The 18,648-nt window shown below is 39.5% G+C and overlaps 1 protein-coding gene across 1 annotated transcript in view; it reads right to left on the bottom strand.

Annotated features, from left to right (window-relative positions):
- Positions 1-17,572: 17,572 nt before the first annotated feature.
- SLC6A1 (solute carrier family 6 member 1) overlaps positions 17,573-18,648 on the bottom strand; it is a 74,860-nt gene continuing 73,784 nt past the window's right edge. Inside the window, exon 15 of the mRNA XM_053377656.1 lies at positions 17,573-18,391. Coding sequence (XP_053233631.1) covers positions 18,287-18,391 — 105 coding nt within the window. The 3' untranslated portion in view covers positions 17,573-18,286. The remainder of the gene's footprint in view (positions 18,392-18,648) is intronic.

The following is an 18,648-nucleotide window of genomic DNA, read 5'->3' as shown; positions in this document are numbered from 1 at the left end:
GGATTTCACCATTAGTTTTAGATAGAAAACACCTGTTTGAAATAAGAACGAACATTGCTAAATGTGTACTGCTCCCCTACTCTGTTGAAAACATTTTTTTTCCTTTATAATTTCCCCTTTCCAGTTCACTGTCAGGTATCATTAAAGCACATCCAAACATATATTGTGTTTTAGACAGACAACAGATCCAGATTGTTTAAAGGTAAAATGATCGTTGTCAGAATAATTTACTTTTTTCAGTACAAAATCCCTGCTTAGAAGCTGTGATTACATAAAATCAAATAAGCTGCCTGAGGGGAAAACAATTACATTGAACTGTTTTTAGAAAATCAAGTCCTGAAGAGCACCTTGGGGCGAACTATGCATTGCATGTAAATATACCTGTATGTAACGTGAGTACATGGAACAGAGTCCTGGTTGTGTTTTTCTTTTTTTAAATGAGAAGTTGTCTTCAGAAGCTGCAGTTTTGAGTGGTCTCGAGGAGAGGCACTTGAGCATTTTCCTGCCCTCCACTTTTCCAAAGAAAAGGGCTCCTTAATGTTTTTTCCTGGGTTTTGGTATGTGCTCCTGGGCTGTCTGAACCACTGAACAGTCAGAGCCTCTGTAGTTAGAGATAGGTACATCATATCTTAAATATTCATTTTACAATCTCCGTGGAGAAGGGGGGACAAAAAGACCTCTCTCTTCAAAGTCTGAATTCAAACAGTTTGGATTCAGTATTTGAAGACAGAGAAGGTCTTTAGATGTATTTGCAGAGGGAGAGATGTGCATCTAATTGTAGTGGCTCAGTATTTCATTTTTGTAAGGGAAATTAACCCAGTATAGAACTTTGGAGTGGAGTTTAACCCAACTGTGTTTTATTTAGAAAAATGGGCCGAAGAACCAGCCCACAATAGAATACTTCACAATTTGTTTTGCTGTTACAGAATCATCTTGCTCTTTAGACTTGTTATTGACATAGCTCACTTCATTTGGCAGTGGAAGTGGAACACTTTATAAATCACCTTGCAATTACATAATTATCCTGCTTTGGGGCTCTTTTAGAGTGATTTCATATGGTGGTTATGTTAATTTCTTACCAGTTGCAACCAGTAAAATAAGTTCTTTTATATATAATTTGGTATATTTATCTCAATCCAGGCATATCCAAAGTCTGTTTCAAGGCCCTAATTGGGCCCGCTGGTCGATTTAATCTGATCCCTGTGGCAGTATATGTCCTGGGGTAAAATCCTAAAAAAAGCTCAGCAACTTTGGAGTAAAATTGAAAAAAAAAAAGCTCTCAACAACTTCAATCCTAAGAAAAGCTCAACATCTTTGGTCGGTCCTCATGCATGTACACTTCATCCAACCCTGTTCTCTTTGAAAAAAGTTTGGGCACTCCTGTTCTCAATCCTTTTAGAGGGATATTTTTTTCCTTTTTCCTCTGTGCAGTTAGAATTGCACCAGCTTGGCCCATATGGTTTGTGCGCCTGTGCTTTCTGGGGCCTTCCTTGTATTGCTTATTATTTTAAAGCATACAGTGCCTGAAGAGTATTCCATTCATAGATGGAAAGGATTGAATAAATAATGATATTTGTAGATGATTTTAAAAGCAACAACACTTAGCCATGCAGTAGTGCTTCATGCAATGAGAATGATGTTAAAAATGTTAGTATCCAAAATTTCCATACCCAAATGTATGCATTATCTGGGATAAATGATTTTGTGAACACATTGGCTGGCACAGTGCCTTTTAGACATCCCCACCACTGTGGAATGTCAACATGGACAAGTGGTTTTCTTTTGCCTCTGAGTGGAAGCTGTCATGTTTAAATCTGCCCTAAGATCAGCAGAATAGTATAGCTGTATTAAACACAATCAGATGTCTTTGAGGACTGTTATACTGGGGGAATTCTGTTACTTACCCCGTGGCACGATGCAGCTGTAGCATCCACTTATGCGGTGAAAGTATGCCACATGTCACTTGAAAAAGCTTTTTGCTTTCCCAGAAGGCATTTTGTCATCATGGGGGCTAGCTCATCAGAATGTAATATAAACATGTAGAAGTGCCAAACATAATGAAAACACATTTAGATTGTTTTAAAAATAATTATTGTCCAGTCTTTGCCTATTAAAAAAAATATCCTTGATTTGAGAAAGAAACATGCCAAGTATTTCACTGTGAGTTACATCATTTCCTCATTGTATAATATGACTGTCCTACCAGTAATGGAAAGTTCCAATGCTTGGTGGTATGTCCTGTTCGCCTCTGTATACATTCTGGTAGATTGCAATGTTTAGCAATATTGTGATACTGTGAGCTTTAGCTTGTGATAATATTGCAATGTTTAGCTGGTGATGTTGTGAGCTTTAGTTGGTGATAACATTTATCTGGTGAGCTACCACGATCTTGAAAAACTAGATATTGCCTAGCCCTTACACACATTGTGATTCGCGATATATTGCCAGCTCAAATATTATGAAACAATTATCACGATATGAACTTCAGACTGGTTTTGGACGATATATTGATATATCTCCCAGCGCTATTTGCAACCTGTTTCGCAGATATGGAGAAAACTCATTTTGTGGCATTATTGGTGGAGAAGCCCTGTCCTCTGCATCTGGCATGGGGAACAACTCTTATCCCTGGCCATAGACCATGCTTACTGGTGCTGATGGGAGTTGTTCTTCAGCAGCATCTGGAGGGACAAAGGCTACAGAACTAAAGGTTCCTTTTGCAGGCATTTTCAGGTGAGCAGGTGCACCATCATTTCTGAAACTCAATGTAGAATATGTCTTTGAGGGGGTAGACATATCGGATTATTTAAATTCTTGGTCAGCATTTCATCTTATTCTGAAATCATTTTCAATAATGGGGCAGGAGTGGATGTAGAAAGGTTAAGATGCCACTTTTAACGTGCTAAACTAAATTATGCCAATTTCCCCGATGAAGCCTGAGTTATGTGGTTGGCTTGGTACAAACAAGAGATGATGAAACAGCAGAAAATATCACAGGGTCATTTGGAGAAGCTAAAGGACTAAATAAAGGTTACATATGGCTAGAAGGCACATAATTTCATATTTGCATTTGTTTCTACTGTCTTATTTTGTTGAATCTACTTTTGTGGAAAGAGCGTCTTATGACAAGTTATCCATTTGACATTTAGTGTAATACAGAATGAAGGAAACCAAAATATTTTAGCTGAACAATTCAGCTCACAGAGTGACTTCCTTGTCGATTCTAGAGGATTATAAACATATATTTATCAGGCAACACTGGGGGAACATATTTTGTTGTATCTATTTCAATATCATTTGAGAGAACATGGAAGATTTTTTAATTTAATGTACTGTACTCCCCTCAGTAGGGACGCGGGTGTCGCTGTGGGTAAAACCCCAGTGCCTAGGACTTGCTGATCGTATGGTTGGTGGTTCGAATCCCCGCGGTGGGGTGAGCTCCCGTCATTTGGTCCCAGCTCCTGCCCACCTAACAGTTCGAAAGCACTCTTAAGTGCAAGTAGATAAATAGGTACCGCTTTATAGCGGGAAGGTAAACGCCGTTTCCGTGTGCTGCGCTGGTGCTGGCTCGCCAGAGCAGCTTCGTCACGCTGGCCACGTGACCCGGAAGTGTCCTCGGACGGCGCCGGCTCACGGCCTCTAGAGCGAGATGAACACGCAACCCTAGAGTCGGACATGACTGGCCCGTACGGGCAGGGGTACCTTTACCTTTACCTTACCTTACTCCCCTCAGTACAGTAAGAAACAAAGCGAAGCAAAAAGTGTATATAGACACAATCAAATCTGCTTCCAAATGCAAGTGAAAGCCCCTCCCCCATTATAGCCCAATGAAGACCAACATGGAATGTAGACTGGCTGTTCTGAGGAGCAAGAGAAATGGAATATTGGGAGAGGGGGATGGAATGGATTGTTTAGGTGGAGGAGATGGCTAGCTGGCTGAAACATTGAACACGGACACCCCACCTGGCAACACTGCCCCACTTCTTGAATTGCTTTCTGGTGGAACTGCTGTTCTGTTCAGAAGTTCACCAGCCCACAAACAGCGGACTGTTTTGCCAAGCTGTTTTGAAAAGCTTCTAAATGTAAACAAGGCGTTAAAGCTAAACCGAGCATCGTCTAAGTCAAATCCAGTTCTCAAGACATACACCTTTTGTTTTTCTTAGAAAAGTAGGCAAACTGAACATCTGCTGCATACGTGGTTTATCTGAAGTCTCAACCATTTCTGGCATCTGCATGGAGTATGGAGAGGGTGTCGTGGCATGTCACAGAGTCTTAGTTCTTCAAACTCTTCTGGTTAATGTGCCATGGAGGGTGTTGCTGTTTCTCCTTCTGCCTCCTTTTGGTGATGATGCTGCTCTCTAAGACGTGCCCCTCCCCTCCTGGAGCAATCCTCTCCACAGGAACCTTCGAGTGCTCTTGTTCCACATTCATTTAGCCCCTCCAAAGGAAGAAACCCCTTCACTACATATTCCCTGCTCAGAGATAAGCACATCCTTCTATTCAATTCACATATAATAAAGATTCTAATAAAAAAATAAATAGATAAAAGTACCAAGGAAAAAATGCAGATTAATTTGGGAATTTATATCCTTGATTTGAATGGCTTACTTTCAGGGGTAACATGCTAAGAAAATAAGAGGATTCTGTTTGCTTTGTGTTAATTTGCATGTTTATGTTAATTCTGATGCTAATTGGGGGTGTCTTTGAATGTCTCTAATGTACTAATCTAACAAGGGACATTTTCAATTAAATGTATCCTAAGTGGGAGCTCTGAAACTAAGATCTAGGCACAAACGAGTAGTATAACTCCCCTCCATGCACACACCATGCTGCTGTGCTCCTGTTTGGCAATTGTGCTCAGGTATTTAAGTCAAATGTCATTAACGTTACAAAAGGAAGACTTTGTGGAGGGAGTGCTTTAAGAAGTCAAGAGCAAATCATGCACACTGGATTAAAATAATGCATAGTGACTAATCAAAGGAAAAGCATATCAGGGGATCAGGACGTGTGTATGGGTTTATGGGTTTCTCCCTAGAGTCAAATCTCGTGGCACAAAAGCTAACAAAGTAAACCACACTAGAATGGCTGCCATGCGTATGGATTTTCCCAGACGTTACTGCAATTTCAAAGGGGGAATTGACATCTGGGGCGGGAGGATTTCCGAAAGGTAGTGCTTTGTTCTGGATCTCAGACAAGTCAATCGAACAATTGACAAGTCAATTGAAAATGGCTTCCTGAAAAAAAGCTCAGCTGTTTTGGGGTCCTCCTAAAAAAACCCCTCAACAACTTTTGGGGTGTCCTGGTTTTTACTTTTTGAAATGTGGCAACCCTACTGTAAGTCATAAGAATCTGCCCTCCCAGTTCTTGGATGATGGATGATATCCTACATGCATAAAAATGTAAAGTGTTTCTGCTCACCAAACCGTCTTCTTTCCCCACAACTGACCAGATGGTCTTTCTTCAGAGATGCATCTCGGGTTAGCAAAACTGGCCCCCACTGCTGCTGCAGATCAAACACGGGAGAAGCTTCCCATCCATCTCACAGGCGTGTGAATGTTTTTGCCTGCCCCCCTTGCCCTCACTCTGGATGGGTGATATAAATGTAGTAATTTCACATGTGGCTATTGCAGTAAAGTGGTCCCCCCCCCAGCTCAGTGCTCTAGGGACGTAAGCAACTGCTCAAGAATTTATGCCAGCTTGTTATTTCCACACAGTTTTCTATCAGTTTGAGTCCCATAAATGTTTCCAGGAAGTAAAATAAATGGGTCCATTGGAATAGTTTCCAGCTCCCAAGTAAAGTAGCCTTAATTTAAATGAGTGCTACCAAACCTTCCTGAGTGTCTTTAGTTCAGGAAAACTTACGAGCAAAGTGACCCTTAGTTCAGCAATATCTACGAGGATTTGCATGAGTGTGTGGTGCTACATCTGGATTGGATTGCACTTTTGCTATTTCAAATTCCAGAGGACAAGAGTTTGAAGACCAGCCCATGTATTTTCTTTTTTTTTAATAAAATTTTTATTGGTTTTTCAACATATAATATAAAACAATACAAAAGACAAACACAAACAAACAAACAAACATATAAACATGTATAATTTCATAAATTTTTTCATGTACCCAATTTCAGCGACTTCCCCATGCCTCCCTTTTCTGCATTCCTGTTTTGAGCTTTTTTTTCAGCAACCCCTGGTCCAGATTACTTATTAATTCCTTTCTTTAACCTCTTTCTTTCCTCTTATCCGATCATTTATCGCTGCAAATCTGTTATGCTTTACCCATGACATTTTAACACTCAATAATTTTACAAGAATTTTTAAGATAAAGTTTAAATTTCTTCCAATCTTCTTCCGCTGTCTCTTTCCCTTGGTCACGGATTCTGCTCGTCATCTCTGCTAGTCCCATATACTCGATCACCTTCGTCTGCCACTCTTCCAGTGTGGGTAGTTCTTGTGTCTTCCAATACTTTGCTAGTAGAACTCTTGCTGCTGTTGTAGCATACATAAAAAACATCCTATCTTTCTTTGACACCAATTGGCCTACCATGCCCAGGAGAAAAGCCTCTGGTTTTTTGTGAAAGGTACACTTAAGCACCTTCTTAATTTCATTATATATCATTTCCCAGAAGGCCTTAATCCTTGGGCACGTCCACCAAAGGTGATAGAAAGTACCTTCAGTTTCATTACATTTCCAACATTTATTATTGGGCAGATGATAAATTTTTGCAAGCTTGACTGGGGTCATGTACCACCCAGCCCATGTATTTTCAGGAGGGTTTAGGATTGCCTCAACTCATGCTACCATCTGAAATAGAGATTTAATCATCATGTTCTTGTGGGACATTGAAAAGCATTAGCCTGTGGTCTTTCCACTGCACAATAATTTTATGAACAGAGGTGGAAACATGCAGGAAATGCCAGGCATAATTCTAAATATATGCATCTGCATATGAAGATTTAAGCTGCTTCCTCTTGTTAATATATGACTATTTGCCGAAACATTTCAGTCTGGAGCCTTCATATTAATTCCTTTGACTATAATAGGACTACTCTGTAGGTTAATGAATTATGAATTGTGTCCACTAAGAACTATGCTGAAGATTTTCAGAGCCAAAAATGGTATATTACCTCTCCTGTGAACTGCTATTCCTTCTTGGTATTTTGACTAATTATTTTGGTCATTAATTCATGCAAACATATTTGACAGAGTACAGGGAATGGTAATGTCCTAGAAATAATTCCCTAGCAGAACCTGACACTTCTCTTTAACTCCAGATAGATATTTATTATTTTACTTATAGTAGATTTTTATATCGAAACACCTGTGTCACCTTTGAGTATGATTACATACCGCGCCTGATAGATGCAGTAACACTCAATCACCTTTTCACCAAGAGCCTCCAGGGGCTGGGCATGAATTCTTGCTTACAAAAATCAATAACCCAGTGTTGCCTAGCAACAGAGAGTGATATAAGCAAAGACGTAAAGCTTTTCAGGAATTGTCACAGACCAAACACACACTCTCCTTCCTAGTAATAGAAAACCAATTCTGGGCTCTGTTTTGCTTGTAAAAAATAACCATAGCCTCTTCAGTATTTCTTGGTTTCTAAAATTTACCGTAAATGGCATTCCTTCTAACTCTAAATAATATTATTTCATCCATCCTGAAATGGAACAAGTTTATGATTATTCACAGAATAATTTACTGATTTTAACTGTTTTAAATAGCTTGTGGTAATCTGTAAAATTTGCCACTCTGTGGTAGATTCCTAAGGGCATGAGTGAAAATGCTGAAGTCTCTCTACCATCAGATCAGCTATAATCTCCTTTTGTTTCTCCTTCTTCTGCTACTGTATAAGGTCCCGGTACTAATCAAAGGTGCAGTGCTAAACCTGTGACTCAATGCAACAATATCAGACTGCAAAGGGAGATTGACTTGATGGAATGATGCACACAAAAGCATACATAGCAGGTCAGGGAGAAGGCTGAGCTGGAGCAATGTCATTTCAGATGCCAGATGAGGACTTGCATGGCTGAATGATCCTCTATAATTGTTGTAAATCCCTGAATATACAAAGCTAGATGTTTTGTCCCTGACATTTAGTTTTCCATGTGTGCATAATTATTTTGTATTATTTTCCTTATCCAAGCCGGGCCCTTAGGCCAAAGTGATAATGCCCATACAAAGCTTTTCTCCTCACCTGTCTGTGAGAACTAGGTCTTCTGCTCATTATCTCCTTCCATTCCTGTCCTTCTGGCAGGGTGACCATTTCGTACATTGGTTCATTTCAGTTTCTTCCTCAGATCCATTCTTGACCAACAGCACCATTCTTTACTCCTCTATTCATTAAACGTGTTTCCTTCCTCTTTTACCATAGAGGTTCTTGAGGCATTTCTTCCTCCATTTGATCAATATCTTATTGAGGAGGAAGTAGGGGCATTCCCCTCCATCACCATAGCCCTCTGTAGGTTAGAGGTTGATTGTCTACAGTAGTGGGAAGCCTGCTCTTCCTGTGTGCTTTAGGGCCTGGGTTTTCAGGGATTGGGTCTACCTGAGCAGAGCAGACTTTCTCCTGCAGACAATCATTCTCCAACTCATGGAGAGGAATGGAGTGGGCAGAGTAAATGCACTCATTCCTACTTCCTCCATATAATGTTACTATGATGCGGAGAAAGGAACCAACTGAAGATGGCTATTGTTTGTAGGGCATCTTTTCTCCTTCAGTCTTTGAGAACTCTGCAGCACTGCCTTTCTGCTTCTTAGTTGTATTTCAGATTGCCTTTCAGTTTCACACTGGCTTTTTGTTTTAAAATTCCTATGGGTTGGAATTTGGTAATTCAAATTAGACCATCATCTTGGGGGATGACATTGCCACCTCTTGGCTCTGAAAATTTAAAAACCACAATATGAGTGGTACCGTAGCATGTGTGCTACCATTCCAGACACTTAATTCCAGGACATAATTCTAGCCTGGAACAGGGCTTTTATTAACTCCCTTTCCCTTCCCAATCAGGATTCTAGGTCAAGGTTGCCATTCTTAGCATTAATTCTGAGATTTGACCTGACTACTGACTGGCTTCTGAGTACATTTCAGGTTGCTGATTTTCACTTTTAAATCCAGTCTACAGGAAGAAACATTTTCCCCTTTATGAGTCTTCCTGTCATTTGAAATAATCAGCAATCAAGATGTTGAGTGGATTGGGGGAAGTGCACAAATGCCTTAAATAAATTCATAAAAATAGATAAGAGGTTGTTCAGAATCCCATGTAAGAAACCTATCTTCTAAAAAGGATAGAAGCAGGCTTTTCAGATGGTGCTTTGACCTTATGGAATTCTCTCTCCACTGACAACCATGGATATTAAAAGTCACAATCCCACCCATAGCTACTTACTTGGGAGTAAACCCCAATGAACAGTGGTTGGACTTAATTCTGAGTAAACAGGCATCGGGTCAGGCCATTGACATGTTAAGTAGAAAAGTAAAATGTTCTTCTTTGGAAAAGCTTTTCATACTCAGCTGCATGTTAGATTTTTTTTGTGGGGGGGATATGTTTTCTGTAGATTCTCAGACTACAATGTGTCTGCCATGTTTATCAAAATCTGTTGGGTTAATCAGAAATTCATGTTCTTATTATTGTGAGGTAATTTGGAAAGTTATTTGTGAGTCATAAGATGATGGTGGTGCTAAATGTGTCCAAAACAGCCTTAGAGGAAGAGGACGGAATAGAGGAGGTCCTGGCAGAGAAACTAGAAGTTAATCTGTTTTGTCAGTAGGGGTTGTTTGGTCATACTCCAAGATCTTAATCATTTGTCTTTAAAGATAATATATGCATGAACATTTCTAGGCTTGGTAAGTGACTAAACACACAAAAATTTCCATTGCTCAAGATGTACGCAACAGGATTCAATTTTCCAGAGTGGCCTTTGCCTTTGGGTCTCAAACTTTGCATGCCCCATTAGATAGCACCTCAGAGAGTGTGATGTTATACTACACAGTGTGGCTGTAACAGCTGCATTCACCAGTTTCAGGGCATGAGTAAGAACTTTATACACACCACAAGCCATTGGGGAATGAAAATACTGTATTAATGAAAAACATTTTTGTAAATAAGTGCTTATTACTTTGTTGCTTTTTTATATATTACCTTAAAAAAACAAGCAAGCAAGCAAACCTAAAGCAGTCAACAGTGCAGTTTTGAAGAATGGAAGGGGAAAGGAGGCTGGGAGTCTAGGGGTTTTCAAGATGTTAGAAATGTGGGGGAGGGGGACCTAGTCATTTTGCATTTTTATTTTATTTTTTGTAAAAAAGTTGTAAGACACACCTGGAATTCTCAAAATGGGAGATTTCACAAAGTGAGGGTAAACTTGATAAAAGCTATGGCAAGTTGGCATACACTATTTTGCACTGCTATTTTTTGAGAAATAAAGGTGCTGGAACTCACCTTGAACACCTTCCTTGTTCTTTTAGAATGGCAACAGCACTCACCTGAGAGGTGTCAGAACCCACCTGAGAGGTGCCGGAACTGAGTTCCTGTGAATTCCCTCTGAAAAAGCCCTATTTTCCAAATATGCAGTGCAATCTGGAGCCTGTTTACTCAGAAGTGAGTCCCATTTTTAGCAGAAATTCTGCTATCTGGGAGTGATATGTTTTTATAGAATTGCAGTCTAAGACAGCAACCCTGTATGCACTTACATGTGAATAAACCCTTTTGAGAACAGTGGGGTGCATTTTAGTAATGGCTAACATGTGAAGGGAGCCTTACTGGTCACAAAAATGAAGACCTTCGTGGACTACAACAGAGAGGAACATGCTTAAATCTCTACGGCCTTAGTACTTTAATTTCTCCTAGTTATTTGATATCTCCCCTTCCTAAGGAACTGCATAGAGATGAACAGAAGGAGAAATATCTCATCATTCATTAGACTAATTTGATTTACTTTTCCTTGATTGTTAATTGCTCCTCCTTAGCTAAAAGAAGCAGCCTTCTTAATATTTCTAGGAGGAAATAAGTTATCAAAATTACATGATCAAAAGAATATTAAGCATTGGACAGCTCCATGCATGAGGCAAATCTTGATAGATCCAAACTGAGCTTAATAACTGTGTTTCTTGACCTATAGTAATTAAGACAGTCACTACAAGCCCTCTGGAGAAATTTATGCTTAGAGGACACTTGGCTTCAAATCAAAATGCTAGTTTGTCATTTTGTCACTGACTCACAAGGACCCGTCTTGCTTGGGCAGAACGGTAATTTCTTCCTCTAGGAACAAGTGAACTGGACAGTACAAAATGAATTATGTGTTTAGTTACATCAGTGGCCACTATCTTCTCAAACATCATGATTTATGCGGTACTATAAACATGTTTGATCATGAAGGAATGCATGCCAAACTCTCTTTTGTGAAATTCTTCCGGATGATTTCTTATTCAGCATAATCACCCTTAATTGATTGACATTGTTAGGAACTTTGTGTGCACTCTCTGCTCAGATTCACAGACCTCTTCATTAGAGACCAAGGGAGCGTATCTGAATCATTCCATGACTAAAGACCTGTAGGCAAATATCCTTCCACCCAGCCCAAAATCATAGCTATAAAAAGATGCAAATAAAGAGGAAGAGGAGAGGAGAGGGGACTTACAACATTATATGAGAGAGCACGGGAAGGTTTGCCACAACAAAGTCAGCTTATAATGGCAGGTTGTTCCCACTAATTATAGGGAGAGTCTGACATTGCATGCAGCTTGGGTCAAATGAGAAATACCAAATTGACCTCAAGAATGTATATAGAAAGCAGTATGTAGCACCAAATCTCACGGGTGAGTGTAGCCAATGGGTCTCAAACCCCCAGTGAGTTTGGACTTCCCCTGCATGTGAAAACAGAATCCAATGGACTGAGAGGACGAGACCAATAGTGGGTCCAAAGGGTCAAGAAGGAGGTTTCTGCACATGCTGTAGAGGGAAGTGAGGGGAAAATGGGCCTCATCAACCTGGAAGGTAGACCACCTAGGAGAAGGAAAACTTTGGTCCTAAACCTCTGCCGCCTTCCAGGATAGCTTTGAGAGAACAAAACCCTACATAAATCTGGAGTGGAGTCCCTAAGTTGGTTGGGCGGCGCCTTGTATGTCTTCTTTCAGCAACTCCTGCAGCCAAGTTGGTGCCAAACGTGTTGCTCTGCTTTCACTTGGACCACATCAGTGAGGCCAAGAGGGGAGTCTTGTCTGGGCAGCCCAGGACCTCCCAGGCTTGCACTCTGAACAGGTCACTGCTTCGGTGCTGCTGACACAGCGGTTTGGCTTCACCTCCAGAGGCACCCTCCATTGTCTCTCTAGACAGACAGATGTCTACAGCAACCAGTTGCATGGACATTGGTTGCAAAGTTCTACTTCAAATGTGGATCCAATGGGTTGGTCCACCATAGGATCTTTCCAAAAACCCGTACAGCACTGGGTGCCAAACTCAGAAAAAGTTGTTGAAGGCTGTAGAGAGAAAGTACCCTGGGCAGCAGAAGCACAATGCATAGAGGCTTTCTATAGTGGACACTAGGACACCACCGAGTGGGTATATTGTTATGCTCCCATTCAACTGAAGGCAGAAAAAATGTCATCACTCCTAGAGGTTTCTGTGTTGCCCCTCCTCTGGAGTCATCATTATATTGGAATTAAGGCTCAAGTAGCTCCACTAACATTCCACATAAGTAAGAACATAAATTCCTTCAGGGAAATCTCCCACTCCCACAGGGAAGAGGTGACCCTCTTTGTATTTTCTCATCCATTTGCTATCAGGATATCTCCAAGACAGGGAGGACAGTTCTCCAGAAAAGTATGAAACATCATAGTGCTAACTAGCTCTAATTCATCTACACTTTCTTTTCTTGGTCATGCTTCACTGAAGCATAATAGCATTCAACCATCACTAAATAATACTGGTCGTTGAATCCAAGGGCCCACTGACTTCTCTAACCACTATTCCAGGCATAGGCAAACTGGGACTACAACTCCCATCATCCCTAGCTAACAGGACCAGTGGTCAAGGATGATGGGAATTGTAGTCTCAAAACATCTGGAGGGCCGAGTTTGTCTATGCCTGCACTATTCTATCTACTCACCAGCCAGGGAATGGATATGACAATATGAAGACTGAGTTTCCGTTTGCCACCACCACCCCACTGTCTGTGCTGAAAAAAGCTTGCCACCAACTTATCTTGGCTTACTTTTGTTGCTGAGTTGCTGTTGCCAAATGGAAAGAAAATTAAATGTAGTGACATGGCCACCTACTGTTCTGCAGAGCGTGAGTGCACAGACAGATGATGATCTCAGCAGAAAGACTGGAAGAGTAAGATTAAGATTGCCTTCTATCACTGTGCCATCGAGAGCGTGCTCACTTATGGCTTATGTGTGTGGTACGGAAGCTGTACTACCCAGGACAGGATGGGGTTGTGCAGAGTTGTTAAGGCAGCAGAGAGCATTGTTGGCTGCCCACTCTCCACCTTAGAGCAGATTTATGCCACAAGGTGCCATAGGAAGGCACTGGACATAGTAAAAGATCCATCGCATCCTGGTCACTGTCTCTTCGAGCTCCTGCCGTCGGGACGGAGATACAGGACGATGAAGACAAGAACGAGCCGTCTTAAGAACAGCTTCTTCTCCAAAGTGATCTCGGCCCTGAATTGGAAGCCTGGACTTTGAAAGTCATCTAATCTTCCTTGCTGTACTATACTGTATTGTTTTAATTAGTGTTTTTATGGAGCAGTCAAGTAATTTCGTTGTCCCCGAGAGGGGGCAATGACAATAAAGATATTATTATTATTATTATTATTATTATTAAAGCAACCCATCTCTTGTCTGATGCAGTGTGCTGAGTGGGCAAGAGTATCATCTAACGAAACAGAAAATGTATACAAACCACAATCCTAACACAGTCATTCTCTCTCTTAGCTCCAACGTAGTCAATGTTGATGTGTTCCAGACACATAAAAACTCACTGGGTTTAGAAAGTTTTGAATGGGAAACTTTGGAAGCAGTAGGATAAATGAAGCAACACAAGGTGAGAGACCAGATCTGGGCTGGCTCACCCTGCTGATTTTGCTCCTGCTACAGACACTAAGCGGACACATTGTATCCAGCTTCTTTGATACATGTGGCATTTTCACATTTATTTACAAATGATGTTGGCATTAGCCAGTCTTTTTCAACCTTGGATCCCCAGATGTTGTTGGGCTACAACTCCCATCATCCTTAGCTAGCAAGACAAGTGGTCAGGGATTATGGGAGTTGTAGTCAATAACGTCTGGGGACCCAAGGTTGAGAAAGGCTGCTTAGGCAGTATCCAGCTCCGCTCCTGACATCAGGCAGCCATCTTTACTTTACTCTTTTTGGTGGCTGCTACAAATATTTTTTGTTAGCCTACCCAGACATGTAGAATGCTGATGTGTTTTTAGCTGCTTGTAGGTTTTAAATTTTGGAGTGTTTTAATTGTTTTTATTAATAATCCTATATTTAGCTTTTGACAGCGCCAACCATCAGTTGCTGGAAGGACAAGGAAGAAGGGAAGAAGAGTCTGAATGCACTCCTGCTTCCCTGAAAGGTGACCAGTGTCAAGGATGATTGTGCCAACATTATTTTCTGACAGCATGCATGTATACTTAGATTCTGGATGCAGAGATCCAACATGCAGCACCCTTTTGCATGCAGGGGACGTGATTTAGCAAGAGGATCTTTGTGCAGAAGGAAATCACATTCAAAAAAGAGAAAATTTCAAAATAAATGAACCTAACTTTGCTCCTCTCAGGAAGAAAAAAACTCTTAAAATGTCAAGCCAAGGTTAGATTCTGCTCAACGCCCTCATTGAGATAAGGCTTGCTGGCAGAAATCATTATTCCTCCTTTAGTGGAATATCAACGTTCTATTTCACAATAATTTATGTAGGTTTTGAACTGATTAATACATATTATAAAATATATTACAAGCATGTATGAGATATATTTATATTTGGCTGCAAGCACAATGTGAAAAAATTAACAAGCAGTTTTCAGATTACACTGAATTATATTTGCATCCGTAATGTAAAATCAGTGCTTCAAAGCATTAATGATTAATAGTTCTGAACTAGTGACAAATGATGTATCTATATAAAGTGGGAAAAGTAAGTGTGTGTGTGTGTGTGTGTGTGTGTGTGTGTGTGTGTGTATCTATATATCTCCTGTGCTGATTAGAGTATGCATACTTGGCTGTATTTGTAAATTCATGCATGCAGATAGAGATGCATTGATTGGCACTGAATCCAGAACTGAAGAGTTGGGACTCTGTTTCTTCTCTCTTGAGAAAGAGCAGCAGCTTAGAGATAACTCACTAATTTAAGGTTGCAAGCCCCTGAAAGCAAAGATTTGGCTCAAATATGCTAATTCCCAATTTATTTATTTTTTAAAAATATGTATCTTAATGTCTAGAATATAGCCCAGTCCCATTCTAGTTCCCATAAACCACTTCCTTACTTCTTTACTCCTGGCTGCCAACGAGTCGTGTTGCTGGTGTCCTAAGTATTTACTAAGGAGGCAGTGCATGAGGCCAATTAGGGGCAGTGTGACCAAGGAGGTGACAATACTGCTGATCATGGTGGGATAAGAATAGTGGTATAAGGATTGTGAATGGCAGGGGTGGAAGTGGGATTTGACCCAGCCTTAGGTTTTAGATGCAATGGAGAAACTGTGATTTGACAAACCAGGAAGTTTCCTCTAAAGGAAACATGATAAGAGAAGGGATAAGGGGTAGGGGATGTGCAACTGGTCATATATTTCCAAGTCCAAAAAAACCATGGATTGTGCGAATGGGAATGCATTGCCTAAACTGGGTGATAGAGATCTCTCAAATACTGAAAATTGTTTCGTAAGAGTCATTCAAAATCTTCTACTTAAAGAATTAAATTAAAGCCACTTCATAGAATGTATAATATAACTTTTATTCTTTTTTCTAAGCTCTTGGAAAGTTACATAACAACCGTGCTTTAGTTAGGACACCATTTATAGACATTTAAAATGCATCTTTATAAATATTTTACATTTGGTCCATAGAACATTGCAGTTTTCTAAATTATACTGTACTCTCTCTTTTTAAAACAGGCTCTATATATATTTTAGAATATGTATATATTACATATATATTTTTATATAGAGATAAATTTGCTTGGTGTTTAGAGAATAATTAATTATTGCAAAAAGCATATATGATCATATATTCTTTCTTTTTAAGGGCAAATACTACAAAAAGATACAGCTATTCACAGCTTACACACAGTAGTTCTACGACACTATTTTTGTGCTATATATGATACGTTTGTACAGGATTCTGCTAAAGAGCAAATCTGTCAAACATCTGTCATAATTGTTTTACAATCAAACATTGAATACTGCATTTTTCTTAGAACAACATGGGACTTGGTTACATAAACAATAAAGAGAAAGTCTGAATTTTGTATCTTAAGTCTAATGAAATTCACAGTTATAATGTATATGAAGCAAGTGAAGTATGACATGTTTTCTTTTCTTTTCCCCCCTAAACCCTGAAAATCTACAAGACATTTGGATTTATTTGTGAGTTCATCTATAGATATTCAGCATGTATCATAGATATCTGAATATTTTACAGTTGATCTACTGTATGAAACGGTTTAGAACCTACTAAACAATACTCTTTTTATGAGTTTTTTTATTTGTTAAGTTGAAATATATGTATATATATATTTTCTACAATAATGTGCTTGACATTCTGAGAATAATACCTTATTGCAAGAACATATGTTTGTCACCTTCAGACAAAAACAACAAAAAAACCAACATTCACAGTTAACATGTTGTTCACATAGTAGTTCTACATAAAGTGTGTGCTATCTAACATTGTACGTTGCACAAGGTTTCGCTGAAAAGCATGTTTCATTGCACAGTTCTGTCACAGTCATTTAGAATCAAACATCACATACCACTTTTCTTACGATTCTCACTTTCTGTCTCATAGCTGCCAAACAAGAGTTGCCTTTATGGACTCTTGAGTCTCGCCATTTTCCACACAGGAAGAAATCCATTAGCTTTAGGTGCCTGTGTGGAAAATGCAAGCGAGAGCCTAGAATGGAGCTGTTTATGGCAAGACCGTTCCCTCACTTCTCCATCTTTCCCATGAAAAATACATACCTAAATAAAACCATAAAAATAAAATTCTTTCTTCAAAGTGCTTTATAATATGCTTGCTAGTCAAAAACCTCTATTGTTGATAAGACCTTCAACAGACCGACTAGAGCAGTGCTAATTTTAAAGCCCTAAATTATATTCTGCGGGGAGCATCTCGATGTAGAAGCTATTTGTTTGGTTCTCTATTTGTGGGAAAGTGCTATACCTGCCAATGACACAACTTAAAAGTGAAGCACAACCTGGATTAAATGAAAGATAACGTGTACAGCTTTAAATATGGCAGCCTTTGGGAGGGACTCTTCACAGTTTGAAGTATGTAGTCATATTATCACTTGTGCGGCTGGCTTTTTGTTTTTTGTTTAAAAAACCACCCCAGTAATTTGAAAGATGCCGACATGGAAAATATTCTAAAAGATATATTGCTATAAAATAATACATTAAATGCTGGCATCTCAATAGGTTCGGTTAGGGAGTGGTGCAATTTAGTCTGTACTGTATATCCCAAAATAGCTTGTTAATGGCATTTGTATATGAATGATTCAGTATATTGTAGTATATGAGAAGATTTCCACGAAAATTAGAAAAACCAACTCCAGAATAAAGTTGGTCAACATTTTTAAGGGCAGTATTTTCACTGGTAAATTTTCTTGGTAAAAAATACTTTGCTGGTGAATACAAAACAGCTTTCTGTTTTAACTGTTCTCAGAAATAACAGTCTTGGGATTCAAACAGTATGAAATATATTAATAAAAATCAGCTGCACAAAACTTCAAATTGTTGTGTTAAAAGGTAGATTAAAAATGGCCTACATGTCTTTATAAATTCCCAAAGATATCCAGCTCTTACTGAAAGAGAATAAAAATGTTAACAGTCTATGGATTGCCAGGAAACACAAAACATTGTCAACAACTAAGCCCACAAAATGGTTTGATCGTATCCACATTGCTTCCCTTATAGTGGTGATGGTCTTTTGTGCCACTAGAGGTAGGTAATTTTATTCTCAGAAATAAATTTGTGGTCATATTCAACCATGTTTCATTTGTGTATGGTTTTTCTTTTCTTTTTTTTTGCCCCCCTAAAGGAAGCTTTGTATCATTTCAATGACCCACACTATATATATGCTTCTTTGTTTGCAGAGTTGCTCTGCTGGGCTTGTTCAGGTCCGTTTTCAGGATGAGTAATGTCTTCACTTGGCTGAATCATTACCTGGATTCGCTACAGGAGAGAGAGAGAGAGAGAGAGAGAGAGAGAGAGAGAGAGAGAGAATCATTTCATTGTTCTTAATCTGAATGGCTTCCCTTACATTAAATTTATATTCCAGTTCTGTAGTTGTCATTCATGAAAGGTGCAATAGGAAGGAAGGAGGGAAGGAAGGAGGCCACAGTTCCTGAACGACTTTCCAATGTATGGTATCAATAATTTTTGGGACAATAACACCATTTTTAGATCAGTAAATCCTGCCTAATCAAAAT

Source organism: Podarcis raffonei, chromosome 2, assembly GCF_027172205.1.
Source record: "Podarcis raffonei isolate rPodRaf1 chromosome 2, rPodRaf1.pri, whole genome shotgun sequence".
Lineage (NCBI taxonomy): Eukaryota > Metazoa > Chordata > Lepidosauria > Squamata > Lacertidae > Podarcis > Podarcis raffonei.
The sequence above is the reverse complement of the archived record's forward strand: the minus strand, read 5'-3'. Positions and strand labels throughout refer to the sequence as shown.